Source organism: Aythya fuligula, chromosome 14, assembly GCF_009819795.1.
Source record: "Aythya fuligula isolate bAytFul2 chromosome 14, bAytFul2.pri, whole genome shotgun sequence".
NCBI classification, from domain to species: domain Eukaryota; kingdom Metazoa; phylum Chordata; class Aves; order Anseriformes; family Anatidae; genus Aythya; species Aythya fuligula.
Genome location: NC_045572.1, coordinates 11,015,726 through 11,042,689, shown reverse-complemented (window position 1 = coordinate 11,042,689; position 26,964 = coordinate 11,015,726). Strand labels below are relative to the sequence as shown.

The 26,964-nt window shown below is 67.2% G+C and overlaps 3 protein-coding genes across 3 annotated transcripts; 2 read left to right on the top strand and 1 right to left on the bottom strand.

Annotated features, from left to right (window-relative positions):
• Nucleotides 1-6,759: 6,759 nt before the first annotated feature.
• On the top strand, nucleotides 6,760-13,433 carry LOC116494974 (glutamate dehydrogenase 2, mitochondrial-like). The gene is made up of 11 exons (XM_032197136.1): nucleotides 6,760-6,979; nucleotides 7,458-7,538; nucleotides 7,965-8,020; nucleotides 8,511-8,574; nucleotides 9,135-9,229; nucleotides 9,453-9,632; nucleotides 10,844-10,981; nucleotides 11,099-11,236; nucleotides 11,909-11,989; nucleotides 12,770-12,832; nucleotides 13,284-13,433. The coding sequence occupies exons 1-11, from the start codon at nucleotides 6,760-6,762 to the stop codon at nucleotides 13,431-13,433; spliced, it is 1,266 nt and encodes a 421-aa protein (XP_032053027.1).
• A 1,432-nt stretch (nucleotides 13,434-14,865) lies between these two features.
• Nucleotides 14,866-18,475, bottom strand: SNCB (synuclein beta). Its single transcript, XM_032196839.1, has 6 exons — nucleotides 18,421-18,475; nucleotides 18,115-18,242; nucleotides 17,226-17,264; nucleotides 16,809-16,927; nucleotides 15,778-15,867; nucleotides 14,866-15,632 (listed from the first exon to the last, which is right to left on the bottom strand). Exons 2-6 carry the CDS (start codon nucleotides 18,233-18,235, stop codon nucleotides 15,600-15,602), a joined length of 402 nt encoding a protein of 133 aa, XP_032052730.1. The 5' UTR covers nucleotides 18,236-18,242; nucleotides 18,421-18,475; the 3' UTR covers nucleotides 14,866-15,599.
• A 928-nt stretch (nucleotides 18,476-19,403) lies between these two features.
• On the top strand, nucleotides 19,404-20,775 carry EIF4E1B (eukaryotic translation initiation factor 4E family member 1B). The gene is made up of 7 exons (XM_032196990.1): nucleotides 19,404-19,421; nucleotides 19,578-19,666; nucleotides 19,767-19,862; nucleotides 19,960-20,023; nucleotides 20,151-20,264; nucleotides 20,368-20,507; nucleotides 20,661-20,775. The coding sequence occupies exons 1-7, from the start codon at nucleotides 19,404-19,406 to the stop codon at nucleotides 20,773-20,775; spliced, it is 636 nt and encodes a 211-aa protein (XP_032052881.1).
• Nucleotides 20,776-26,964: the final 6,189 nt, after the last annotated feature.

Genomic DNA, 26,964 nt, shown 5'->3' with positions numbered 1-26,964 from the left:
GCGGGCACCTGGGGGACAGAGGGGCCAGAGCAGGACTCTGGCAGCTGCTCCGGCGCCATCCTGCCCAGATGCCAGCAATAAACCTGCCACGTGTGGCTCACAGCGTCCCGTGGCCACCAGCCCCTGCGTCCGCGCTGACCACTGCTGCCAGCCAGCACCGGGTCCCCTCTCCTGGCAGGAGGGCAGCCCAGTGCCACCGCAGGGCTCAGCACAGCTTCGTGCCACCGGGACCCTTCCCGGGGCCACCCCGCTGCCCGTCACCCCACACCCCCCCGGGGAGAGGTGCCTGCAGCCCCGCTCACAGCTTTCTGCAAGGTTTTATTACCCAACACCCAAGTTGACAAGTGTAGTCCTCCCCCCCCCCTTCCTCCCCACACCCCCCCAAAAAAAAAAAAAAGAAATGAAGAGGAAAAAGAAGATCAGGGACTGAGCCGCAGCACAGGGCTGGGGGGCAGGGGACAGGGGGGACACTGCACGGGCAGGGGGCTCCCAAGCACCCCCCAGGTGCAGCCTCCAGCAGCTCAGGTGCTCGCCCAGTTCCCGGGGCCCTGTGGGACCAGTCCTTTGCTGGGGTCGGGCTGGAGGGAGGACGAGGTGCTGGGTCCCGCGGTGCTGCTGGCAGGGGGATGCTCGCCCCCCCCCGTGCGCCGACCCTGTGCTCCCAAAGCTTCCCAGCACGGCAGGGACGTAGGAAAAGTGTTTCAAAAGAGCCACGGCCCCGCAGGCCGCGGGGGAGGAGGTGGCTCGCAGCTGAAAGTGTCTCTTAAAAAGCTCCAAAAATGCAAACACCGTTCAGTAAAAGCCCCCCTCCCCACCCCACCCCCTGCAAAAACCCAGCGGTAAAAAGTGGCAGCGCTTTGCGGCCGGCACGGCCCCGGCTGCTGGACAGGAGAGCAGCGAGGGGACACGGGGACCCCCGCACAGGGACAGGCACCCCGGGCATCTCGGGCACCCAACGGGGTCCTGGACAGGCAGGACGGACACGGCACCAGGGTGGGCTCTGTCCCCAGCGCCAGCTGTGACGGGGACACGGACGTGCCCCGTGCTCCAACGCAGCCAAGGAGGGCTGGGGGCATGGGGACAGCCCCCCCGAGCACCTCTGGCCACAGCAACGGGGACAAGCAGCCGGTGGCCCCGAGCACACGGGCTCTGTGTCTCCGATGTGGCTGCCTCCATGCTCCTGTAAATCCATTTTGTGGGGCGGGCACGGCCAGGGGCGGGTGGCACCGCGATGCAGCAGTGGCTCCAGCACGGGCAGCGACGCTGCTGCCTGCGGTGCGGGGCTGGAGCCGGGGGGAGCCGGCAGCGACCTGCCCGTGTCCCGCTGCGAGCCCCTGCCACGTCCCAGAGGTGCCACCAGCACCGTGTCCCATGGCACCACTGGCGGGGGCCCCCTGATGAAGGAGATGCCTCGTCCCCGCCTGCAGCGCTCTGTCGCCACCCGCCCCAGGAGCCCTGCACGCCGGCAGCAGGCGTCTCGGGGCAGCGGGGCAGGGTCCCCTCCCCGAGACCCCCACCCCCGTCCTGCCGGAGCGGGCAGGGGCTCACTCCATGGCAGGGCCGGCGCGGGAGCAGCACCGGGGCCGCCGGACGTTTTGCAGCAGAGCCCGAAAGACGCTGGGCTGCCTCTTCGCCTCGCCTTTGCGGGGGGCTCCCTTGACGGAGCCGGCGCGGGTGCTCTGCGGGGTCATCACCACCTGCCGCCCGTGCTCCTCGATCTGCTTCTCCAGGTGCTTCTGGATGGCCATGCCCAGCACCTCCACCTCCATGGAGGCCCCGTACACCTCCCACGTCATCCCCTTCTCGTCCCAGCTCACCTCCCGGATGGGCTCCGGAGCCTCCTCCACCGCCCCCTTCACGTGCACCTCGGGGTACGAGGCCTGCGGGGACTTGGCCACCGGCGTCATGGGCCCGGTGGCCACCGAGCGGGTCTCCACGGGCATGGACACCTGCATCTCCGCGTCCTTCTTGGAGGGGGCTGCCCCCGGGTGCGGGGCGGCGGCGGAGCCAGGCTCTCTCTTGGGGAAGGTGAAAGCGGCGGCCCCGTCCGGGGGGCTCATGGGGCTCAGGGCCACCGACACCAGGGACGCCCGGCTGTCCACTTGCGTCCCCATGTCCTGCGTCCCGGCATCCTGAGGCGGGGTCACCTCGAACGAGTAGGACTCGCACAGCAGCTTGGCTGTCCGGGGCTGCTGGCTGCTCTCGGCGTCCGCGTTCCCCTCGCCTCTGCCCTGACCCCCGCCGGGGGGGGCAGCCGTGCCTCCCTGCGGGGGCTTGGCAGCCTCAGCGCCCCCCGCCTGGGGGACAGCACCCGGGGATGCGTCTGTGCTGCCCTGGGGCTGCTCCTGGCTTGGCATCAGGGGGCTGCCGGTCCCCGGTGCTCCCGTGGCCGGCTCCAGGAACGCCACATGCTTGGCCGGAGCCGGCGCGCTCCCCGCGTCCTTGCTGGGCGCCTTGAGGCAGGGCTCGGGCAGGGGGGGCACGGGGGCAGCTTTCTCCTTCGGGGTGCCGGGGCCCGCGGGACCACAGGCGGGGGCAGTGCCGACGGGTGCCACACAGCTCCCCGATGCTGCGCTCCCGAGCGCACCGGGAGCCGGTCCTGTCGGCACTGGCGCCTTCTCCGCCGAGCCCGAGGCCTCGGGCTCAGCCCCGCAGCAGTTCCTCATGGCACGGCCGCCCGCGGCGCAGCCGGAGCTGGGCAGGCGCTCACCCACCGCCGGGCAGCCCGGGGAGCCGGTGCCGGGCTCGCAGGCGTCCTCGGCCTCGCGGCTCAGCAGCTGCAAGCCCTCGGGCTCCTTAGCGCTGCCCATGCCCGGGGAAGGCTTCTCCCATGCTAATCCTGCAAGAGAGGGGATGGGGCGGTGAGCGGGGCGCTCACCCCGGCTCCCCCAGGGCTGGGGACAGTCGGATGCCGACTGCTCCTTTCCGTGCCGCCTGCACCAACAGGTCGGGCACCGGGTGCGCGGCGGTGCTCAGCGCCCACCCCGGGGAAGGGCAGAGCAGTGGCAGCCTCTTACCACAAACGCCAGCCTTCCCCCGGCGCGGTTGAGCCAGGAGCGGGATTCAGGTGCTGCTGCAGCTCCCGGGGCCGCGGGGACGTGGCCTGGAGACCCTGCGGAGGGAGAGCAGCTCGAGAGCATCCGTCGGTGCCCGGCAGAGCACCGGGGCTGCTCGGCACGGCGTGGGGCGAGGGCACCCATTTGGGCTGGGCAGGCAGGCAGGCTGCAGCCACCCTGGGGGCACCACCAGCCCCATCCTCTCCGTGCCCACCCGACCCTCGACCCCCGGCAGCTGCACTTTTGTGGGTGCTGAGGGCCCGGGGGGGCTGCAGAGCTCAACGGGGGGCTGGGGGCTGTCAGAGCCATGCCCTGGGCAGAGCAGGGGCTGCCAGCTGGGCACCCCGCACCCTCACCCTGCATAGGGCACTCACACCCAGATGGGTACGAGGCCACGCGGGGTGTGCCAGGCGCCGGGGGGACACCACCTGGTGTCACACAACCGCCCCCAAACACCCTCCAGCCCCTATGGGGGCAGCCCCACCCCACGGGGGTCGTGGCAACCCCGAGCTCCCCGGACCCCAGCAGCTCAGGCGGTGCCACCGGGAGCGGGGACCACGCTGCCACCACCCCCTGCGCGCCCCTGGCACCCTGGCGCCCACCTCCCCACGCAGCCCCCGAGCCCCCCCAAAGCGGCACCTCCCCTCGGGGCCGGGCCGAGCCCACCCTGCGGGCACCCAGGGGTGCTGCGGGCACCCACAAAGGGGGGGTGCTCGGTGCCTCGTTGCGAGGGGGGGGGGGGGCGCACCCATCCCTGGGGCACACGCGTGTGCGCACAGCCGGCGGCTCGGGCACACGCACGGGGGCACGCGGACGCGCACGGGCACGCGCCCGGCCGAGCCCCGAACAAAGCCGCCCCCCCCCCTCCTCTCTCCGCCATCCCCTCCCCGGTTACCGGAGGGGGGGGGGGGGGACCCCGCCACGTGCGCGCCCCGGGGCCGCCGTTACCTGCGGCTGCCGCCCGGTCCCGTCCCGTCCCGTCCCGCTCCGCTCCGCTCCGGCGCGGTGGCGGCCGCGAGCATGCGTGGGGCGGCGGCGGCGGCGGGGGCGGTGCCGGTGTGGGGAGGGGGGGGGGGGGGCACCGGGATTTTGGGGGGGCGAACGGGGGTGGCGTCGGTACCGGGCCAGCATCTGTCGCTGCCACCCCGCTGCCCGCCCAGCGCACCCCAACCCCGGGACCCCCACCCTGCAGCACCCACCCCCCCCGGCACCTCGGGGTGTGGGTGGTGGTCAGCCCGGTACAGCCGCCCCGGGACCCCCAGGGCTGTGCCACCCCGATGCGCCCCGGTGCAGCGGGCACGTGGCCGGCACCGTGGCCTGGCCGGTGGGTCCGTGGCACGCCCCCCCCCGTGGCACCGTCCCCCGGGTGGGGTGGGGGTGGCAGCGGCACGGAGCCCCTTCCCCTCCCTACCTCGTGCTGCAGGAGGATGCTTCGCTCCCCGGCATCACCGCGGGGTCTTTGGCGTTGGCTGCACCCCACGGCCACCGGCCCCGAGGGACGGGGACACCGGGGCTCCCCGCTGTCACCACCGAGGGGACGAGGAGGGCTCCCGCACACCCCTCGCCCGGGGGGGAGCACGGGGAGGGGAGAACGTCCCCGTCTCCCTCCCGGCAGCGCTGCCTCTGCTCCCGGGCTCAGGCTTTGTCTAACTCCTTCCCACGCACTCCCGCTCGCGCTGCGGGGGGGAAGGCGGCCTGCTCGCCTCGCCTCGCCTCGGGGGGCTCAGGGCCCCCCTCCCGGGGGGTGCCCGCCTGCCCCCCAGCACCCTGCGGGGCCAGCGTCGTCTCCCTGCCCCGGGGATGTCGCACTGGGGGTAGTGTCCCATGCACAGGGACACGCGGTGAGCCCCCACTGTGCTACCACGGTATGGGGTGGCGGGGGGCTCCGTCACCCGATGTGGGGCACCAACAACCATGATCCAATCGTGGTTCACCCTCTGTGGTCCCCCCCATGGCAGTGGGGACCGAGGGAGGGACAGCCACAGCCTCCAGCCCCATGTGCTGCTCCTGCCACCTCTCCTCCATCCTGGCACCCATGGGTGCCACCAGACTCCCTCTGGAGAGGATGGTGCAACAGGTCCGTGGAGCATCCTGAGGACTGGTCTGTGGGGCAGGAGCTTGGGACCAGGGGGGTAACATTAACCCTCAGTTGGGGTTTCCCCATCTTGTGGTTAACGTTAAGCCCCCCCCCAGCCCTATAGATCTATAGGGTGGCGCAGCGCCGGCGCGATGGGAGCTGGCACACCTGGTTGCCTGGAGACAGGGGAGGTTGGCGGTGGAAATGCTCCTTCCAGTAAACAGCGAGGCTGGAACAAAACCCCGAATGCTAAAAATAGGGAGGAAGGATATCAAAATAAAGAGCGCTGCCTTGCCTCCCCAGGACACCCCCACGCCACTGCCGGGCACCCCAAAAAGCCAGGGGACGGATGGGACACACGCATGGGCAGTGACAGGAGTGGGTCTGTGCTGCTGCGGGATCCCAGAGCCCCAATCCCAGACCCCATAGCAGCCGGCACCTTGCCTGGATGGCTGTGCTGCACCAGCTCGTCATGCACGGTGCACAACCGGCGCACTCGCAGCCAGGTGTTTGCACGGCCACGGCCACACGCTGTCCCCAGCCCCGGGCTGTGCTAGTCCCAGTTTAGCACTTACTGGTCCCAGTTGGCCCCCTGTGCAGCTGGGTATGGTAAGGGGCACCCCAGCTATGGGTTTACATCTGGGTTTATGCTGCCCCATGGGGGCTCGAGCCCAGGCTGGGGATGGGGAGGACAGGGGACACCACAGGCAGAGCCAGGTCCTGGCGGAGAACAGGACCACGAGGCTGTAGGGCCGCATCCTTCCTGCTCACACCTCAACCCCCCTGCTCTCCCCTTCCCCATCGGCACCTCGTATCCCAGCCCCTGCGTGTCCCAGCCCCTCCGTGGGGGGCTGGCGTGCGCCCCTCCCCTCCCTGCAGCCAGCCTTCCTCCCCGGCCAGCTGCCTTCTTCCTCCTCCTCCTCTCCCCACCCGGGCACCTCCGGGCTGGCAGGATAACAATAGCGAGGAGGATGAGTAAGATGGTCCCCATTGCCTTGGCAACGCACTCCCGCGCTCCCCCGGCTCGCGAGGAGCCAGGCAGCTGCCTGAAAAGCGCATCCTCCCCGCGGGGAGGGGGCCGCGGGCGCAGGTAGCGTGGCAGCCCCCTCCCTCCGCGCCGCGGCCTGCCTCCCACGCGCGCACGGGCAGCGCCACGTGAACGCGCCAGGCGCGCCCACGCCAGCCGAGCCCGCACCCGGCACCCACAGCCCCGGGGGGCTGACGGGGTTGCCCCCAGTGCCGGGGCAAGCGTAGCCTACAGGTGTAGGACCGCACTCAGCCCCCTCCCCAAGCCAGGCTGCGTCCCGGCGGGCAGCACCCGCTGCGGGGTGGCACAGCCACAGATGCCTTGGGGTGGTACAAATGCTCCTGGGAGGTCCAAAAAACACCTTGAAAGCCCTCAAAACGGCGCTGCCTGCCCACTGCCTCGGCTCCATGACACTCATGCCATGCGGCTGGCCATCAAAATGGCGGCAGCGGGGCGGCCATTTTGAGGGCGGCGGGGCAGCCATGTGGAGGGCAGCGGGGAGGCTGCGGGGCCGTGGTGGTACCGGAGCGGTGCTGGGGCAGTGCCGGGCCGGGGGGAGCCTGGCGGGGGGCAGCCCCGATGCCCCCGGGCTGCTGGCCATGGTGGAGACTTTCTACGGGCGGGCGGCCAGCCTGGCGCTGCAGTCGGCGGCGGGGAGGCCGGGAAGGCTGCCCTGGCTGCGCGGGCTCCTGGAGACCATCCGGAGCTGCAGCTACATGCTGGAGGTGGCCTTCCCCCTGCGCCGGGACGGCGGCACCTGGGAAGTGGTGCAGGGCTGGCGGGCACAGCACAGCCAGCACCGCCTGCCCTGCAAAGGGGGTGAGGGAGCCGCGGTCTCTGTCCCAAAGGTCTTCCCTTTTGGTTCACCCCACCTGCAGCCCCCTCCGGATGTCAGCGTGTGGCTCGTGGCCGTCCCCGTGTGCCTTTGAGTCCCTGTCCTAAATGCCACGTGCTCACCGAGGGTGTAACGCACCCCAAACGTGCCCCATAGCGGTCACGGTTGTTCCCGAGGGGGCCCAACCTCCTGTCCCCTCCTGTCCACAGAGGTGCTCCCCGAAGCTGTCCCGTGTCTGTAGGACAGCTGGTGGTTAGGAGGTTGTTTTCCATTCCGTGGTTGTCTGGAGGAACGAGCCCAGCTGAATGATTTCTGATCACCTATTGTGACTGGATGCTGCTGTTTCAGAGGAGTCAAAGCCTTGCCTACATTTCCTCTGTGCCGTTTGTGGCAAAAAAAAAAAAAAAAAAAAGAAAGAAAAAGGCAGGTACTCTTCATTTCTTCTCTCTCCTCTTTTCCCAGGGGTTCGTTTCAGCAGTTCAATCGGCGTCGATGAAGTAAAAGCCCTGGCTGCATTAATGACATACAAATGTGCCGTGGTGGGTAAGTACCAGAGGAGCGTAAAAGCGCGCGGTGACTTGGGCATGGGATGGGGCCGCGGCGCGCTGACTCAGAGCAGCTCGTTAGGTGCTTTGAAAAGCAGAAGCGCTCTGGAGGTGCAGGATGTTCCTCCGGGCACTGATGCGCGAGGCCCGGGCTTGCTGCGGCTGCAGAATGCACCGCCGGGCGGCCGGGACACGGGCGTTCATCGGGGAGCGCCAGGCGTTGTGCTTCTCACATGCAGGCTCTGTGTTGTCATGGATTCAGCGCTGCCGGGCGGTGGTTGTGGCAGGCTCGGGGTCCGTATCCTGCCTGCTTTCCTCCACACAGCATCTTAGGGGGGAGCTGTGCGTGGCGGGGGGGGGGGGGGGTGCGTGCTTGTTGGGGGCAGGCGGGGAGCATCTGGCTGCCTCACCCGGTCTTTTGCAGATGTTCCTTTCGGTGGTGCCGTGGCGGGTGTGAGGATTGATCCCAGGAAATACTCGGTGAGCTCCCCCCCTCCTTCCCCTGCTGGCGGCCCATAACTCACGCTCCATTTGCACAGCCCTTCCTCTCCGCGTATCGCAGCGATGCGCTCTGACAAGCGGGGGGGGAAGCCGCTTGCAGTGAGTAACACTCACCCAGCAACTGTGAAAAGCAGCTCTGGGGGGGAGACGGGGGTGGTGAACTCTGATTTACGGTTCAGTGCGTGCAGACAGACACAGGCTGAAAGACTCCGGAGCAGGGACGCTGCCCTGCTGCTGCTGCGGTGCTGGGGGAAGGTGCAAATCAGCAAGGAGCTGGATGGGGAGGGGTCAAAGGGACCCCGAGTTCACACATCTCTTTTTTTGACATAGCAAGGGAGAATTATCCCCCTGCAGACATCGGGGTGTGCTGCGTACAGGCGGGGAAGGGGAGCTGTTGGGTGCTGGACCTTGGCTCTCTGATTTTTCTTGGGGCCTGTAGTAACAACAGTGTTTTGATGCTCTCGCACAGGAACATGAGCTGGAGAAAATAACGAGACATTTTACTATAGAGATGGCCAAGAAGGGATTTATAGGTGAGAGTGGTTTTTTCCCCATTCCATAAGAAGTGAGCGGGTTGCAGGCAGCGGAGCAGACAGCAACTACCCACTGGGCACTGCCCTGCTGCTCTGCTGGCAGGTCACTGCTCCTCTCTGTCTCGGCTGTGAATTTGGAGCAGGGAGAGCCCCATATAGCACCAAACACAGCAGCAGCTGGCCCAGGCTGCACTGTAGGTGCTGCTGATCAGCAAGGGCACTGCCCTTGGTTCCTGCTGGCCTGCACGGACGCATTGGAAGGAGGGAGAGTTTCTCCTGCTCAGCAGATGCTAGTCACAAACCAACAACCTTTGTGTTCCCTGCTTACTTGAAAATGATGGGAAGGGACGTGGCAAAGACCCCGTAAAAGCTGAAGATGCTGATGCAAGGGAGGCTGGGAATATGCTGGTGCATGGGCAGCTCCAGGCTTTGGACGGGGCTTTCCTTGGTGTGCCCAAGAACAAAACTAGCCAGTGGAAACCATATGTACGTATGCCAATGGCTGGAGCAAAGGAATCGAATTGCAAAGACAAGATTTGACAGATTTTCCTCCTCCACAGGGCCTGGGATTGATGTGCTGGCCCCTGATGTCAGTACTGGGGAACGGGAGATGTGCTGGATAGCTGACACCTACACCCACACGCTGGGGTACCGGGTAAGCTCCAGCACTGCTGGTTCGGAGCCCAGGGTGCTGTGGGTGTCACGAGGGTTTGTGCCCAGGGGCCCTTGCCAAGGAGTTGCTGCAGTTTTAGCTGAGGCTCAGGGCTGGATGAAGGACACCGAGGCTTGGGGAAAGCACATTTAGCTCAGGGTGCTTCTCTGGAGGACTCAGACCAGGGGAGACCTTAACCATTGCTCTTCCCTGCCCGGCCTTGCAGGACATCAATGCCCTGGCCTGTGTCACCGGGAAGTCCATCAGCCAGGGAGGGGTCCAAGGGCGACACTCTGCCACCGGGCGCGGGGTGCTGCATGGCATCGAGAACTACATCAACAACACGCACTACACGGACTGCATCGGCATGAGCCCCGGCTTGCCCGGCAAGACCTTCGTGCTGCAGGTGAGTGCCCAGCCCCCTGCAGCTCTGAGGAGGGCACTTCTCTGGCGTCTTTCTGCCGCTTCTTTCTGGGAGAGCTTTCAGCCTCAGCTCCTGCAGCACTGCCCAGAGATGACTTCCTGAGCCCCTGGCTCCTGAGCCCCAAGCGTGTCACCTCCACCTGCTGGTGAGCTGTTCAGCACCAGGTCCACAGAGCTGGCCCATCCCTGCAAACAAAACCTCTGTAAGGTTTCAAGCAGAGGAACTCACCATGGCAGCTGGCATGGCCAAATTTGCTCCTTTGAGCAGTTTTTCAGACCGGCTGCATACGGAGGCTCAGGGGTGAGCGCTGCTCACACTGTGCAGGCATTTCCAACATTTCTCCCTAGCCATCCACTAACACCACATAAATGGGAGCTGCAACAAACCCCGGTCTGTGCAGCCACAGAGAGGACAGGAGACAGGATACGGAGCTCTGGTGGCTCTGGTGGAAGGAGCTGGTCCTTGTGGTGGCTTCACATTTCTGTCACCAGCCGAGTGAGCTCTGAGGTTCCCCGCTGTGAAGCTTCTGGGTGCAGCCCCCATCCCTTGGGGTGCTCTGTGGGTCTGGGAGCAAGCTGGGACCTCAGGGTGCCAGCCCTGCCTCTTCCCCTCTCCTCCCAGGAAGGGCTTTCCCTCCCCTGCAGCCAGGCCTTGCTCCCAGCCGCGGTGAGGTGCTTCCCCCTGCTGCATCTCCTGCAGCTGCTGCTCTCAGCCGCTGCTGCCCCGACACCACTGAGCCAACACCGCTCTGCCTGCAGCTTGGCTGGCTGCATTTTCTGCTGAGCCCAGTGCTCTTTGGAAGGAGAAATAAACAGAGCAGTGCGAGGTGCCGGAGGAATGCTCAGATTGTGCCTAGGTGCTGTGCGGTGCCCAACAAAGGGCTGTGCTTCTCACTGCATCAGTTTGCTGTTGAGATCGGCTCGTAGAAACTGAACAGCGTGCTGTGCTTGGAACATCACGTCCAGGAGCTCTGGAGGTGATAAAGACAGGCTGAGCTGGGAGCCACAGGGTCTGCTTCGTACAACCCTGTAGCCAGCCATGGTGGTCTCTGTCCTGCTAGCACCTTGTTTACCTCCAGCCAGGGCGCTCACCAGGGACAGCTAGGTCGGGGATGCTGCTCCTGTTGCACAGCTCTCTGTTTGGCCCCACGCCTTCCCTCTGCCCCGAGCTGTCGCTGCTCTGTGTTGCTGCAGGGCTTTGGCAAGGTGGGGCTGCACACCATGAAGTACCTGCACCAGTTTGGAGCCCGCTGCATCTGTGTTGGGGAGACAGACGGGGCCATTTACAATCCCAGTGGGATCAACCCCAAGGAGCTGGAAGACTACGAGAGAGTGAGTTGAGCCTGTTCTGAACGGGTGGTGGTGGGTGCTTGTCCTCAAAGCATCCATGGAGCAGGGGCTGCCCCGCGTCTCCTGCAGAGCCCAGCTTGGCTCTCCTTCTCGCCCCAGGGCCACGGCACCATAGTTGGCTTCCCGAAAGCAGAGCCCTATGAGGGCAGCATCCTGGAGGTGCCCTGCGACATCCTCATCCCTGCTGCTATTGAGAAACAGCTCACGAGGGAGAACGCGCCCCGGGTGCAAGCCAAGGTATGGAGAGCCCACACCATGCGCTCCCCCTGGGGACCTGCTGTGTGCTGTAGCATCAGTTGGGGCACTCAGCACCCCAGGGAGGTGTCACGTCACCTCACTGACAACATGCCCCCTGTGCCAGAGGGACAGGGAGTGAGGCAGAGGTAGCAGGTCACGTAACGGAGGGGAAGAGGGAAGCCTAAGCCCTTCCCTTTGCTGGCAGGAGCAAGGAATGTTGAGTGACCTTGGCTGGCTCTGCTGGCATCCTCAGCATTCGCTGCTTTACCACATCCTCCCCCAGGGCAGAGGAGATGAGATCCTTGAAGGTGCTGGGTGTTACAATGTGGGCACTGGAAATCAGAGGCAGCAGATAAGAGTGAGCGAAGCAGGGAACTGCTCCAGAAAGCAGCTTCCAGCCTCCACTGTGAGCTTCAGGTCCAAAGGGACAAGGCATGCTGGCACCTGGGACTTTGTCACGGCCAAGGTCTTTTGCAGCCTGAACCTTTAATCATCTCTTGCAAAACATGAGGTCTGAGTGTCTGTGGGCCCTGAACAGCCTCGGTGGGGAGGCGGGCACTCAAAACTCTGCCACTAGAAGTGACCTGGTGGGGGGGATAACAGCAGCCCAGGCCTGGTTTCTCCTTTCATTTCTCCTGTCCCATGTCACCTCTGCTCTGCTTGTGCTCTCAGATCATCGCTGAAGCTGCCAACGGCCCCACTACACCCGCAGCACACGACATATTCCTGCAAAGAAACATCCTGGTCATCCCGGTACGTCCGTCCCCAGCTCACGGGGAGGTGGCAGGCTCATGGTGGTGTCGGCTGCACTGATGTGGATCCAACCTGGCTCTGCCAGGCTCCGAGATCAGGCAGTGTTCACGGTGCTGCCGCAGTTGTTTCCTGCCTCACTCCAGCTGCCGAGCAAATCCGGGGAGCTCAGCTTGCTGCTTTCCCTTCTGTGCCCTCCCGGTTCTTGGCTGCAAGCAGTGGCAGACCCCAGGGCTCCTGGCTGTCACCAGCAGGTCCTGCAGTCATGTTTGGCCAGCAGCAAACTGCCACATCGCAGCTGGTGTCTCTGGTCAGAGACTCTGCAGCCCTAGGACTCAGCCAGCCCGGTAACCTCAGGGTGTCCCTGAGGGCAGGAGTGGGGAGGGGCTGAAGGCAGAGGGGGGAGGACCCCCCCAGATCAATCCTGGGTCTCGGGGTCACTCGAGGCAGCAGACGACGAGCTCCAGGCCCGCGTGTCCGTAAGTGCCTGCAGCAGGGTGGCTGTCCTGGATGCTGGTTGCACAATCCCAGTCGCCCCTGTCTGCTGCCCCCAGCAGGGTGTGGGATGTGGGGTGTGTGTGGTGCCGTGCCGCTGTCGGTGGGCAGTTGCCTTCCCCTGGTGTGGGGACAGCTGGGACAGGGCACCGGGTGTCCTGGGTGCCCCCCACGCAGAGCCCCCCCGGCCAGCTGAGGGTGCCGACCCGTGGTGCTCTGTGGGGCTGCGTTGGAGAAATCAGCCCAGCCTGCCCCCAGAAAAAAAGATTAATTTGCTGTCCCCCTCAGGGTGCCTCAGAGCAGGACATCGTGTACGCGGGACTGGCCTACACCATGGAGCACTCAGCCAAGGTACCTCGCGGGGCTCCTGGCCTTACCCCAGCCCTCGCTGCGGGGGCTCTGCCTGCAGGGTGCCCACCCTCAGCACCGCTCGAGGCCTGGGTTCCCCTTCCCCTGCTGGCTGTGGCCGCAGCTCGGGTAAAGCCTCTTGCTCAGCAGTCCCCCGCTGCTCCTGGCACAGAGGGAGCACCTCGTGGGTCCCTGTCCTTCTCCCTGTCCCCCTGAACCTTCGGGTCCCATTCCCAGGATTGTTTAGATGATCCCCGACACGCAGCCTGGTGCTGGCGGTGCTGGGGGAGGCCTCGTGCCACCCCTGGGGGCAGCAGCCCTGTGCCGTGCTCAGCAGTGGGCACCCAGGGGTGGCCTCGTGCCCTTTGGGTGCTGCTGTGGCTGTGGTTTAGTCCTCGCACACACTGCGTGCCCCCTCCTCCCTGCCTCCCCCTTTGCCCCCAGACCTTTCCAGCACACGGCGGCCTCACAGCTCCTCTCTCCTCAGCAAATCATGGACGTGGCTGCGAGGTACAACCTGGGCCTGGACCAGCGAACCGCTGCCTACCTGTGTGCACTGGAGAAGGTGCTCACCGTGTACAACGAGGCCGGCTTCACCTACTGACAGCACCCGCCAGGCTGCATGGGACAAAGACAGGCTGCCACGCGGGGAGGGACACAGGTCTGCTGCGCAGAGGTGCCCCGATACCGCCTGGGGAAGCCCCGGTCTCTATAAATGGTTTCTTTTGATGGTTTATATGCTCTCTCCCTTGTGCCTGGCTCTCAGCTCTCCTGGGCAGTGCGGGCTGGATTCGCCCCTCCACACCCGCTCTGCCCCAGCCCCTTTGCAGCCTCCTGGTCAGAGCAGGATGTCTGGCTGTGCCCCGGCTGCCCCCGTGCCACGCTGCTCTCCTGGGAGCGCTCTGCCGCATGCTGCAGGACTTCTTGGCCAGCTAGGGGAGCTCTTCCGAAAAGCTGAGCTAAACCAACTTGTCCTCCTTCTGCCAGGGGCTGAACCCCTGCAGCGCTGCTGCCCGGGGACCCACTGCAGCACAGCCGGTCCTGCAGCACTCCCAGCCTGGCTCTGGGGACACGGCACGGGGGGTCCCACGCCCCCCTGCAGCCTGTCCCACCTTCAGCTGCTGCACGTATCCGCCTCCCTCCCCAAAACTGTGCCCCCGGGGAGAGCCCCAGCTCAGGCCGATTAACAGTGTGCCCAGCAGTGCATGGGGAGCGCTGCAGGCACTGCTGCAACTGGTGCAGACACGGGGATGGGAGCCAGGGCCGGGATCTGCAGGCGTCAGCAGACCTGTTGTGTGCCTGTGCTGACTGCTGCAGCTTCGCTCCTCACCGGCAAAGCTGGCGAGCCAGCATGGGTGAGGAATTTAATACGATCCGCGCAGGGGCAGGCTCAGCAGAACCTCTCCCCGCTGCCTCTGCTGCAGCAGAGGGGCTGCAGGCTGCCTGGGGACACAGTTTGGTCTGGGGGTCCCACCCGGTGGGAGCTGGAGGCCCAAAGATTGCCCTCTGGGGTGGGTGCTGAGGAGATGTCCTCCTTTGCTCCGTGCTCCTAGCACAAGGATCGGGGTGCGTGTCCAGGAGGCACCTTACTGCACGTCCTGCTGCTCTGGGGAGGCGTGAGCCTGCAGGAAGCCTGCGCCCAGCACCTGAACCCCCTTTGCTCGCACAGCCTGTGCCTGCTGGCAGAGCCAGGGGCCAGAACTGGAAGGGAACCAGTGCTCGAGGCCAGGACTGCATCCATCCTCCTCCTGGCTTAGGGTCCTCAGCCCCAAAGGTCCCCTCCATTCGCCAAGCACTGCAGCCAGCAGCAGGACGGGTGGCACAGGGATGCTGCCAGCACCCCAGGCTCAGCCAGAGCGTGCTGCCCACTTCTGGAGCAGCAGCAAGCACACAGGGAAGAGTTTTGTCTTCACGAGGACCTGCTCCCACAGCCTGCCCCAGCCCCTCAAATCTTCTCCCTCAAACCCGCCAGCCCTGCCACCAAAGGGTGGGGGCAGCCGCTCTCCCCGGGGACCCCACAACCAGGACCAGGGGGCTACAGACAAGAGTTGGCTTTATTCACGGACACGGGGGCAGCTGTGTCACTGGCAGCTGCCCTCGTATTGCACATCCAGCGACGGGGGCGAGGGGATATCCATGCCACGTCACAACACAGCGTTGGCACTACGGGACCTCGGGGGGAGAGGGGGGGGGGGCACGGGCACCGTCACCACCCAGCAGGCTGGGGAGCGGGCTGGGGCGCCCAGGGCTCACAAAGGCAAAAGACCCGTCCACCCATAGATAGAGAGATATATATAAATAAAAAAAAATAGTTCCACGACGACCAGAGCAGAACCACGGGGACACGCGTGCAAGCGGAATGTACAGCAGCCCGCGAGCAGGTCAACATGCTTTGTACAGACACAGACACGCCGGGAGCAGCCGGGTTTATGGCGCTGGGAGGGACACAGGGCGATAAACCCGGGCTCGGCGGGCACACACGCACGCACACACGCACGCACACCGGCCCCTGCGGGCAGCGCCCACGGCTCGGGCACGCGCCGGGGCTGCGGGGCTTGGACACGGCGGGTTTCTCACTGCTAGACACGGTACGGAGACACGGACACGGTCCCTTGGAACGGAACTGGAGGAAGAACTTGTGAGCGAACGGGGCAGGGGCACCCCTGCTCCTCCCCGGCACGCGGGCACCGGCCGGGGCTGGCTGGGGAGGAGCAGGGGGCTACCGGCGGTTCGTTGTGCTGCTGGTGGAAGAGGCAAGGACGGGGGTCCATTATGCCTCTGGCTCGTACTCCTGGTATTCCTCCTGCGGGGTGGGCGAAGAAAAAGCCTGTGAGAGAGTTTCCCTGTGGCACGGAGCCCCCGTGCCCCCCAGCCCCACGCCAGCCCGCCCTCGAGGCTGCAGGGCTGAGCGCAGCCACGCCACCCGCAGTGCCACCCCGGCCCCTCACCTGCGGGGGCTCCTCGTAGTTCTCCCCCTCCGGCTCCAGCAGCGGCTCGACCAGCGGCTCCTCCACAGCCTCCTGGGCCACCTCCTCTGGCTGGGGGCGAAGTGGGGTGGTCAGTCCCACACAAACAGCCCCCACGTGTTGCCCACACACCCTCCCTGCTCCTGCCGGACCTGGGGGGACCTGGCAGGGACCAGCCATGCACCCGTGATGCTGGGAGCTCCAGCTGGGGGTACCAGGGGAGTGGGATCAAGACAGGCTGGTGTGGTATGGGGCAGGGTGTGGGGGGCTGGCAGGGCACTCTGCGCTCACAGCATTGCGCCTAGCCGGGAGGTGACAGGCAAAGGGGCTGTGGGAGCAGCGCCTGGGTGCATGTGGCCCTGCAGTGCTCCCAGCCTCATCCCTGGGTGGGTGACATGTGCTGGCACCATGTGGCCCCCTCAGGCTCTGGTGGGGCTGCGGGAGCATCCTGCATCCCCAGCAGGGCAGGGTGGTGCCGGGAACCCCTCCCCGGCACTGGCAAGAAGCGAGGAGGGCGGCCAATCCCCCCCCCCCCCTCGCAGCGGCGGTGCCTGCTGTGGCCTCATTTCTTCAGCTGATGCTATTTCGGGCTAAGCTGGAAGCGAGCGGCTCATCGGGGCGGCGAGATGCGAAAAAAAACAAACCCACCCCGCCGCCCCTCCCGGCCCCGCGCTCCCGCAGCTGTCAGCTCACCTCGCCGCGCGCCCCAGCGCTGCGCAACGCCGGCCCCGCGCCGCCATGCGGGACCCCACGCACGCACACGTCCCCGGCGCATGCAGCCACCACGCTGGGGACGCTGGGGACGCTGGGGACGGTGGCATCTGTGTGTGTGTGTGTGTGTCCCTCCCCGCCAGCCCCGGGTGCGCTCAGCTGCGGACCCTCCGGCGAGGCGCTGGGGGTGCCACCGCATCCATCCTGCGGGGCTGGGGATGGCCCTGGGGGGCTCCCCGCTGTGCCGGGGGCCGTGGCGTCCCCGGTGCGGGCAGAGCGGTGCCGGAGGGCGCGGGGCTCACCTTGAGGTCCGCAGGGAACTCCTCCTTCTTCACCAGCCCGGTGGCCGCCGCGATGTTGCCGGCACCCGAGAAGGCGGCTTCGCCCAGCTGGGACGCCTGCTCCTTCGCCTTCTCAGCCACTGCAAGAGCCGGGGAGAGCGCGTCAGTGCCCCCCCTCCCGGCACAGGGGGGGCGCAGGGAGGCGCTGGGCAGGATCAGGCCCTCCCCGCCTGCGTGCCCGGGCGCTGGGGAGGGGAGGGGGCCGGGACGGCGCTCTGCAGCTGGGCACGGAGCGCGAGCAGCGCCGCAAATCCTTTGTTGCGGGCCCTGTTATATAAGAGGCTTTAGCCGGGTGACATCAGCCCCCTCAATTAGCCCCTGATCTCGTTAGCCGGGGCCGGCGCTCCTGGGGACAGAGGGGAGCCAGAGGGGCCGTACCTGAGGTGACGCCTTGCACCACGCCTTGGGTTTTGCTCCCTGGGGGTAGAAACAGAGAGAGATGGGGTTAGAGAGCCCCACGCACCGCACCGTGCCCAGGGCCCCGCTGGTGCTCCGTGAGCCAGGGCCGCATCCTGCCCGCACCCCAGTGGGACAGCCGGGGGCTGAGCACCCCCCCGGCACCCTACGAGGCTGCTCTGGTCCCTGCGGGAGACCCGGGTCGGGGCAGCACAGGACCAGCACCACTGGGCAGCATGAAGGCTGTGCCGCTGCACGAGGCATCCCACGGGAGCCGGGGTCGGTGCCCGGAGCTGAGGCCAGCACCGTGCGGGCACCTCCTGCAGGACGGGGCCTCGGGGTGCTCCAGAGCTCGGGACCCCCCCCGGGGCACGCACCCTGGGCAGGATGAGCCCCCGCTGCCCCGCCAGGACCCGGCACGGCTCAGCACCGCTCCGGCCCCTCGCCACGCAGCGCTGCTGGTGGGACGGAGCAGGACGGAGCAGCTGGCGCTGCCCCGGGGCCTGAGCAGCCCAGAGGGGGACAGCCCCCAGCAGGGGAGTCCCCAAACCCCCCCGACAGCAGCACCAGGGGCAGGGCGCGCCCACCAGCACCCCTTTTGCCCCGGAGCATCCCCGGCACGGCCCCTGCGGGTCGCAGCGCTGGGGAGGGGGGGGGGGGCGCAGGGGGCGCAGCCGCGGGGGTCCCATCCCCTGCACCCCGCAACCCCCCGGGGCTGGGGCAGGGGCTGCGGGGGACACCGGGGGGGACACCCGGGGACAAGCGGGGACAGCAGGGGGATGGGCGGGAGGCTGCAAGGGCAAACGCAGGAGGATGCAAGGGCAGGCGCGCGGGGAGGGGGGGGGGGCGAGGAAGGGGGGCAGGCCCTTACCCACATAGAGGACCCCCTCCTTGGTCTTCTCGGCCGCCTCGGCCACCCCCTGCTTGGTCTTCTCGGCGGCGGCGACCACCCCCTCCTTGGCCTTGGACAAGCCCTTCATGAACACCTCCATGGCGGCTCTGCGGGGAGAGCCCGCACGGCTTCACCCCGGCCCCGCGCCCTCCCCGCCGCATCCCCGCGCCCTCCGGGCCCGGCCCGGCTCCGCCCCGGCCCCTCCGTCCCCCCCCAACCCATCCCCGGGGGGCTCCGCCGCTTCTCCCCCCCCTCTCGCCCCGGGGCTCCGCCGCGGTGCCCGACCTGGATCGGTGGCGGCGGGGACGGGAGGGGCGCGCAGCGAGCCGGGCCGAGCCGGGCCGGGCTGCGGCGGGGCGGGCTCAGTGCGGCTGTGCCGGGGCCGCGCCGCGATGAGATGCGAGGGGGGGACCGCGCCGAGCCGTGCCGAGCCGGGCCGGGAGCGGGCAGAGCCGTGCCGAGCCGGGAAGAGCCGTGCTGAACCGTGCCGAGCTGTGCACAGCCGTGCTGAGTCCGAGTAAAGCCGTGCCGAGCCGTGCCGAGCCGTGCCGAGCCATCCCAAGCCGTGCCAAGCCGTGCCAAGCTGTGCCAAGCCGTGCCCGGCCGCCCCCCATCCGGAGCAGGTCCCCCCGGCACGGCTCGGCTCGGCTCGGCACCCCGTGGCTCCGCGCTGTCCCGGTTCACCGCAGGGGAGCTGCGCCCCGGGGGTGCTGCCCCGCACAGGCTCGGCACCCCCCGACTGTCCCGTTACACCGCACCTCCACCCCGTCCCCGGGCGTCCTGAGCTTGTCCCATGCTGTGCCCAGAGCACCCCGTCCCAGTCCCACCCCATCCCTGTCCCCATTCCACCCCGTCCCCATCCCATCCCCTCCCCACCACAACCTGTCCCCATCCCATCCTCTCCACATCCCACCCAGTCCCTACACCACCCCATTCCCCCATCCACTCCTCATCCCACTCCTTCCTCATCACATTCTGCTTCCGCTCTGTCCCGCCCCATCCCCATCCCATCATGACCCCATCCCATCCAGATCTGATCCCCATTCCATCCTTCCCATCCCACCCCATCCCATCCCATCCCATTTCCACCCAGCCCCATCCCACCTCTCCCCCTGCCCCAATCCCCCACCTCCTCCTGCCCTAGCCCCTGCCTTGCCCCCTCCCGTGCCCCCCACCCCTCCCCAGCTGCAGTGGGGCACCCGCCTCGTCCTGCCCAGCTGTGAGCCCTTAAAAACCCTGGGGGCAGCTATGGGGCTGTGCTGGCCACCATGGCTTCAGGGGAGCAGGTGAGTCCTCTCCTGGCCCTGCTCAGCCCCTAACGGGGCTGGGACCAGCAGCAGGGCCTGGGCAGCCCTGCTGTCCCCTTGGGGCTGTGGGGTGGGGGCCCTGTGCCCCCTATTGGGGTGGCTGTGGGGCTCCTGGGGCTGTCCCCGCTTCCCCAGAGGAGGCAAGAGGAGCGGCGGCGGCGGAGGGCTCAGCAGCAGGAGCTGCTCCTGGCAGAGAGCCTGGGCAAGCACCCCCTGCAGAACAGGTACGGGTAAGGGGGGCTGGCTGTGGGGAGCCTCCCCCAGCACCAGGAGGGGGGTTTGGGGGGGCTCCAGCCTGGTTGATGCCCACTTTCCCCCCCCCAGGTGGGCGCTGTGGTTCTTCAAGAACGACAAGAGCAAGATGTGGCAGGCCAACCTGCGCCTGGTCACCAAGTTCAGCACGGTGGAGGACTTCTGGGCGTGAGTGCCTGCCGGGCAGGGGGGTGATGAGACCCTCTGGGGGGGGTCTCAGGGCACTGCTCCTCACTGCCTCTTGTCTCCCCCCCCCCCGCTGCAGCCTCTACAGCCACATCCAGCTGGCCAGCAAGCTCACCTCGGGCTGCGACTACTCCCTCTTCAAGGTGCGACACCCCCGTGCCAAGGCACCCTGGGGTTGGGGGCTGCTGGGGGGGGAAAAACGGACCCCGAGCTGGTTGTGTCCGTGTGCTGGCGCTGCCTGAGCATCCCCCTGCCCGTCCCCGTCCCCAGGATGGCATCGAGCCCATGTGGGAGGACAGCCAGAACAAGCGCGGCGGGCGCTGGCTCATCACCCTGGCCAAGCAGCAGAGGCACACGGAGCTGGACCGCTTCTGGCTGGAGACGGTGAGCGCGGCCCCGTGCCCATCTGTGGGGTCAGGGGGTGGTGGTGGTGTCACCCCCGACGTGGCTCCGAGCCCCGGCAGGACCATCTCAGCCTCCCCTGCAGCTCCTGTGCCTCATCGGGGAGATGTTCGGCGAGTACAGCGACGAGGTGTGCGGGGCCGTCATCAACATCCGCGCCAAGGGGGACAAGATCGCCATCTGGACCCGCGAGGCGGAGAACCAGGAGGGGGTGACCCACATCGGGTAACGCAGCAGGGAGCGGGGTCCTGGGGCTGCCTGGCCCTATAGCCACGGGGGTGGCACCCCGAGCTCCTCCTGGGGCAGGGGGTGGTGATTTGGGTGTCCCGTCCTGTCCGGTGCTGCTGCCCTGACCCCGCAGCCCCCTCTGTCCCGCAGGCGCGTGTACAAGGAGCACCTGGGGCTGTCGCAGAAGGTGACCATCGGCTACCAGGCCCACGCGGACACGGCCACCAAGAGCGGCTCCCTGACCAAGAACAAGTTCGTGGTGTGACCGCGGGGGGAGCAGGACCCCCGGCCCGACCCCGCAATGAATGGCTGCAGCTCACCGGCTCCCTGTGTGTGTGTGCTGGGCGTGAGGGGCTGGAGGGGGGCTGCTTTTTTTTTTTTTTTTTTTTTTGGGGGTGGGGGTCTCCTGAGATGGGGCTTCATCCTGCACCCCCCCTGCTTGGGTGAGCGGGGCTGGGAGCACAGAGCTCTGGTGGGATTTGGGGTGCTGAGTGCCCGGGAGCGGGTGGGATCATCCCAAAGGGGGGGGGGGGGGCTATGGGGACTGAGGAGGGGACCTGGGGGGGTCGGGGGGGCGCAGCCCTGCTCCTGCTCCTCCTCCTGCTGCTGCTGCACTGCCGGCCGCTGGCCACGCGGTGGTGCCGCTCGCCCAACCTTGGCCAGCTCCGGCACACGGGGGGCCAGCAGCAAGCCCTGCCTGGGGGGGGGGTCAGCACTGCCTGGGGGGGGGTCCTGTCCTGCCTGGGACCCCCCAATAACGCACCGCCAGGTGCCCTACTCTGTGTGGCTCCCCCCCTCCTCGCCCAGCAGTGGCAGCATGAATTGGGGCTGGGGGCTGCTGCCCGGCACGGCCACCCCCTGCAGCCCCCCCACCTCGCTATGGGGCTGAGCCCCAGCACCCCCTGCCCAGGGTGTGCCAGGACCCCCCCCCCCCCGTGTCCCCCAGCCTCCTGCGGGCTGTGCTGGGCTCCTGTCCCCATCCCCTCAGCCCTATGCTGGGGGCAGCAGGGGGGGCTCTGCCCTTGGGGTGCCCCCCACCACACCGTGCTGGTGGCCTTGGCTGGGTGCTGGCAGGGGCTGCTTTATGGCCCCCTGCACGCAGCCGTAGGGCTCGGTTTGGTCAGGGAAGTCAGGGAGCTGTTTGTCTCTGGTTTTGGGGTCTCCTGGCAGCCCCAAGGCTGGAGGTGCCCACCCAGAGCCCCCCTTTTGGGGACACGATGGGCTCTGTCCTTGGCTCCTGCCCACCGGGTGCCTGCCTGTGGGGGCACAGAAGGCAAATTAGGGTGGGGGGCACTCAGGACCCTCCTCCACGTTAGCACTGCCGTGGCCAGGGACCGCCTGGAGAGCACGGCGGTGCCAGGGCTGTCCCCAGCCAGGGTCACACCGGGCAGCTGGCCCGTATGGCAGCCAAGCTGGCAGCCCTGTCAATAATCATAATTAAAAATTAATACTGATCAAAAGGGAGAGGCAGATGGCAGCAGACAGGCAGCAAGGCTGTGTTGGGTGGGGGGGACAGGGACGATGCTGAAGCTGGGGGGGGCAGCGAGGACGGGGGGAGCTGTGGTGGGCAGTGGGGCAGGAGATGCAGGGTCAGGGTGCAGTGGGGTCCAACAGGGCTGGGGACAGAGGGTTTGGGACCCACAGGGAGTGGGCCCAGAGGAGCTGTGGGGCACAGCAGGGATGGGGACTGCAGCACGGTGCTGGGCAGGGGGCAGGTGCCCGCGTCCCCCTCTCTGGGCACGCAGCGTGGCTTGGTGATGCTGGGGTCACCTTGCCAGCAGCTGGCACGCAGCCGGGGCCGGGCGCTGGGCGAGCCGCCAGCCCTCCTCACCCTGCGCCACCGCGCCGGCAGCAAGGACAAACCCAGCACACGGCCACCCGGGCACCCACCCTGCTGCCTCTGTCGGCACGGGCGCTGCAGGGTTAAAATCCCCCAAAAGCAAGCGGGGAAGGAGCTGCTGGCTGCGTGGGCCGGGGAGGAACAGCGGCGCTGGCTCACCGTGGGAGTGGGCAGGCAGCGCGGCTGCGGCGCTGGGGCTGTGCCACGCCACGGCCATGGGGGGCCCCTGCCCACCCCAAGGGACCGCAGGGCCACCCTGGGCTCCTCCAGGACGGAGGTGTGGGTGTGGGCATGTGGGGGGGCTCAGGGTGCTGCCAGAAGCCCCCGAGCACCTCCAGGGGGCTGTGTCCCATGGGTGCCCATCGCCTCCCCGTGCCCATCCTGGTGTGGGCACCGGCTGAGCTCGCCCTGCCTCCAGGAGCATCGCGGCACGCGGTGGGGGTCCCTGCGACGAGGGGCAGCACGGCACCGTTCCCATGACAACCTCCCCAGAGACAGCGCTCGGTGCGGGAGGAGAGGGGGGAGAGGGGCCCACGGACCCCCCTCTTGCTCACAATCCCACATGGGTGGGGGGCTGCAGCCCCGTGTGGTGCTCCTGGGCTCGGCCCCATCCTGCAGCACGGGGCGGGTGGGCACGGCGGTGCTGGGGCTGCTTCCCTCCAGCAGAGGGATTTGCCAGTGGGGTCCCAAAGCAGGGTTTGCTCAGTGGGGTTTGCGTGGTGGGAAGGGGTTAAGTGCCTGCAGGGCTGTCCCCTGGTGCCAGAGGCAGAGGCAGGGCAGAGGGGGACAGCAAATCCTGCCCTGCGCTGCAGGGATCCTGTACCTGAGCAGGGTCCCTCGCTGTCACTTCTCATCTGCGTGACGGTGGCAGCCACGCTCCTGCAACACGGCTGAGCACTCTCCTTCCCCGCGGGGACGGGCTGGCACTTCCCCGCTTGGCAGAGGCAGGCGGGGGGAGCGGGCGGGTGGGATGGGGACAGGGACAGGGACAGGAGCCTCATGCCCAGGGGCTTTCAGACACGGCCATGCCGTGGCACTCCGGCTGGCTGCAGGCGGTGCCACCCTGCCCTGCACCAGGCCACCAGGGCTTTGGGTTTGGCTCCCCTATGCCCATGCAGTGACCTCGGCGCATCACAGAGAGCATCCTGAGCGTCCCACGTCTCCCCTTGACGTAAATGCCTCCGAGCAGCCCGGAGGCGGGGGGGCTCCATTAGCACCACCGCGTCCCCGCTGCACGGCACCGGCACCGGCCGCTCTCCCCAGGGTGGTGGCGGTGGCACCGCCTGTCCCCATCCTTTCCCGGCTGGCTCCGTGCCCCGCTGTGCCCCCCGATGTCCCCTCGCACGGGGCTGCTGCTGCTGCAGCCCGCGCCCCCTGCCCTGCTGGGAGGGTTGGGGTTTCCCAGGCGGTCGATGCGCCCATCGATCCCCCAGCGGCTCCGGCTGCTCTCCCACCGCCCTGCTAATTAATTGGCTGCTGCTGCTGCCGTGGGAGCGCCAGGCACCCAGGGTGGCTGCACCCAGCCCCGCCTGCGTGCTCACATCCCCATGGGACCGGCACCAAACTCGGACCCGCAGCTGACCCCATAGGGCTGGCAGGCACTCGGCTGCACGCGGGGGCCTGGGGCAAGCAGAAGCCACGTCTGTAGGCAAGGACCAGGGCTGGGGCAGGGGCTGGGGGGGCACTTTGGGGTGCAGAACCCTACAGGGGGATGTGGGGAGGTGCAGGGGGGGGCACAGCCCCTTCCCACACTCCTGGACACCCTTGCGGCCGTGCCCGCCCCAGGCTGTGCCAGCTCCCAGCCACGCTCGGGGACGCTGCCTTTGTGCCGGGCTGTAATGAGATTTCTGCTTGGCTGCCTGGATAGAAAATCTGAGACGGGGGATGCGGAAAGCCTCCGCCAGCCCTGGCAGCCTCCCGCTCCTGCCCACCGAGCACGGAGGTGCCCCCAGCCCCGCACACGGGACCCACAGCCGTGCCGGGGGCATCGGCACCCGCTCCAGCTGGGGCACCCACTGTGGTGGCTGTCACGGGGTGCCCAGGGCAGTGGCTTTGCTGCCCTCTCCCCCCTGCTCCCCTCATCCCCATCGCCCCCATCCCAGTCCTACAGCAGGGTCCCTGGGTGCTGGCCAGGGAGGTCCCAGCGCGATGGCACCGCATCCCCGGGACCCTTCAGGGCCAGGAAGGGCTCAAGGGGCAGCACCAGGGCCATGCCCCAGGCTGGTGTCAGAGCCCGCTGCCCTCCAGCACAACAAATCTGCCTCCCTAAAAGCACCGAGCGCTGCTGCAGGCGCTGGAGGCTGCGCGGGGAGGGCTGGGCCGGGGTTTGCTGTGTCTTAATAGAGCCCTTCCCACCCCCAGCATTAGATGCAGTTAATCTACTCCTGCAAATGGCTAATTTTGAAAATCCTCTTATCAGAATTAGGTCCTCAACATCCATATTTATTTACTTTTCATTTTCATAATCTTTCTCTTCCTTGTGTGGCTGCGTTTGCACCCAAGCTCCTGGCTTTGCTTCCGAGCATCCTCCCCGTGCAGGATGAGGCCCGGAACATCCCGTGCCGTGCCCTGCCACGTGCCCCAGCCCCGCATGCCACACGTTTCTCACACCACGGCTCTGCCATCGGGGCCAGCAGCACCAGTCCCTGCCCATCCTGGCCCCCAGCACCCGTGCAGCCCGGGCACAGCCGGTGCCGGTGCCGTGGCCACATCCTGCTCGCCAGAGCCACACATTATGCACTGTTTATTCGTCAGCACTTCTCCCTTTGTAACTCAATTAGTCAGGCAGCAGTTTTGCTAATACAATGGTGTTTAATATTCTACTTCCTTAAATACCACAAATGGATGGGGAGGAAGCACGAGGACGATCCATTATACATGAGCTCAAATACACATTTCAATATTTGATGGGAGTTTGGAGAACCCTGGTGCTGGCCTTGCCCGCGGACACCGGGGCTGGCTGGGAGGGCAGCCCAGCACGTGGCACATGGTGAGGGGCAGTGATGTGATGTCCCCAGCGAGGTGGCAGCGATGGCTGGTGGCAGCCGCAGCCCGCCGAGCCCCTTGGGGACACCCCGTGCCGTGCCACCAGCACCTGGGGTGACACCGCCTCTGCCCCAGCCCCGCTGCTTTCGGGCACAAGCCCTGGCACGAAGTCTGCAGCACGCAGCTTAGCCACGACCGCGGCGTGCTGGAGAAGAGAATTAATTTTTAATTCCATCTTAATTACTCCGAGTAATAATCCATTTACAGCACCCAGCGGGGCCAGCGTCGCCAGCATCCCCCCGGGGTGCAGCGGTGGCGGGACTTGTGGCTGTCCAGCCGCCCAGCAGGGTGGCACTGGGTGCTGAGCACCCTGCGGTGGGTGCATGGGGATAGCCAGGGGACACGGCACAGCCTGGATGTCCCCACTGGCATGGGCCAGGCTGGCCCAGCCCCGGCAGCAGCGGAGCAGGATCCAGCTCATCCACCCCCTTGGCTCCTTCCTCAGCAAGAGGGAGAGCGAGCAGAATTGAAAGTGATCTCCCCAATCTGTATTAATTAGCGTCTATTAACTCGTCAGCGCGCCCAGCCGCTTCCCCAGTGACAGCCCTGCCACGCCAGGCCGTGGTACAGGAGGGACATCGAGGGTGACAAGAGACGTGGCCGGCAAAGCCCAGCGCCAGCGTGGCACCCAGGAGGCACCGCGCATCACGGGAGCAGCACACGGCATGGGAATGGGGCAGAGCCCGACCCCAATGTCCCTCCCCAGTGCCACGCTGGGGGTCCCAGAGCCCGGGCTGGGGGTCCCCACGCTGCGAGGTGAACTGGTGCCGGTTCCCATGGCAGCCCCCCGGGAGCTCACGTGTGGCGCGGTGACTTCAGCAGGAGCAGATGGAGCGGCGAGGAGTAAAAACATCCTGTTTCCATGCGAATGCCATTAGTAATAATGAGCCAGCCTGAGGGAGGGTGTTTACGCCGTGCCGGGGCTCCTGCCCATGCAAGGGAGGCTGGGGGGGTCCCTCTGCCAGACCCACCGGTCCCCGTGCGGGATGTGCCGGGGTTTGGGGTCACACAGCGCAGGATGGTGAGCAGGGAGCAGGCACCCATGGGTGCCACCCCACGAGCTCCATCCCTATCCATGCACGCAGCTGGCACGTGGCTGTATCGGTGTGGGGCTCCCCAGCAGTGGGAGCAGCCCGATGGTGGGAGATTTAATGAGATCCCCATCTCCCCAACCTGCCCCTCGCCGCGCTGTGCTGGCTGGGGCTCTGCCCTGCGTTGCTGACCCTGCGCCGGGGCAGGTGGAGGCTGCGGTGCGGGCTGGAGATCCGCGCTGGCTTCACACCTGCCTCAGCTCTTGAAGGCAGCAGAGCACTTGTTAATTGCTCCTGGAGCTGCTAATGAAATTAACTCCGCGCGGTGCTCGGAGCTGCTGCCCAGCTCTGCCCCCTGCCTGGCCCCTGCTGCTGGGGACAGGGGCAGCTCAGGGACAGGGGCAGCTCAGGGACAGGGGCTGCTCAGCAGCACTGGAGCTGGCTGGGGATCACCTCAGGCACCCCAAAGCAGCCTCACCCTCCTTGCCCCGTGCCCAGGCTGCAGCATGACACCAGCCTTGGTTGAGGACCTTGGCTG

Coding starts and splice junctions, on each gene's coding strand:
- LOC116494974 (XM_032197136.1), top strand. CDS start 6,760: ATGGTGGAGACTTTCTACGGGCGGGCGGCCAGCCTGGCGCTGCAGTCG. Junction 8,021..8,510: donor TTGATCCCAGGAAATACTCG/GTGAGCTCCCCC, acceptor GCTCTCGCACAG/GAACATGAGCTGGAGAAAAT. Junction 10,982..11,098: donor AGCTGGAAGACTACGAGAGA/GTGAGTTGAGCC, acceptor TTCTCGCCCCAG/GGCCACGGCACCATAGTTGG.
- SNCB (XM_032196839.1), bottom strand. CDS start 18,235: ATGGAGGTGTTCATGAAGGGCTTGTCCAAGGCCAAGGAGGGGGTGGTC. Junction 16,928..17,225: donor GGTGCAAGGCGTCACCTCAG/GTACGGCCCCTC, acceptor CGGCTCTTGCAG/TGGCTGAGAAGGCGAAGGAG. Junction 15,868..16,808: donor AGTTCCCTGCGGACCTCAAG/GTGAGCCCCGCG, acceptor CTTCGCCCCCAG/CCAGAGGAGGTGGCCCAGGA.
- EIF4E1B (XM_032196990.1), top strand. Junction 20,265..20,367: donor ACCGCTTCTGGCTGGAGACG/GTGAGCGCGGCC, acceptor CCTCCCCTGCAG/CTCCTGTGCCTCATCGGGGA. Junction 20,508..20,660: donor GAGGGGGTGACCCACATCGG/GTAACGCAGCAG, acceptor TCTGTCCCGCAG/GCGCGTGTACAAGGAGCACC.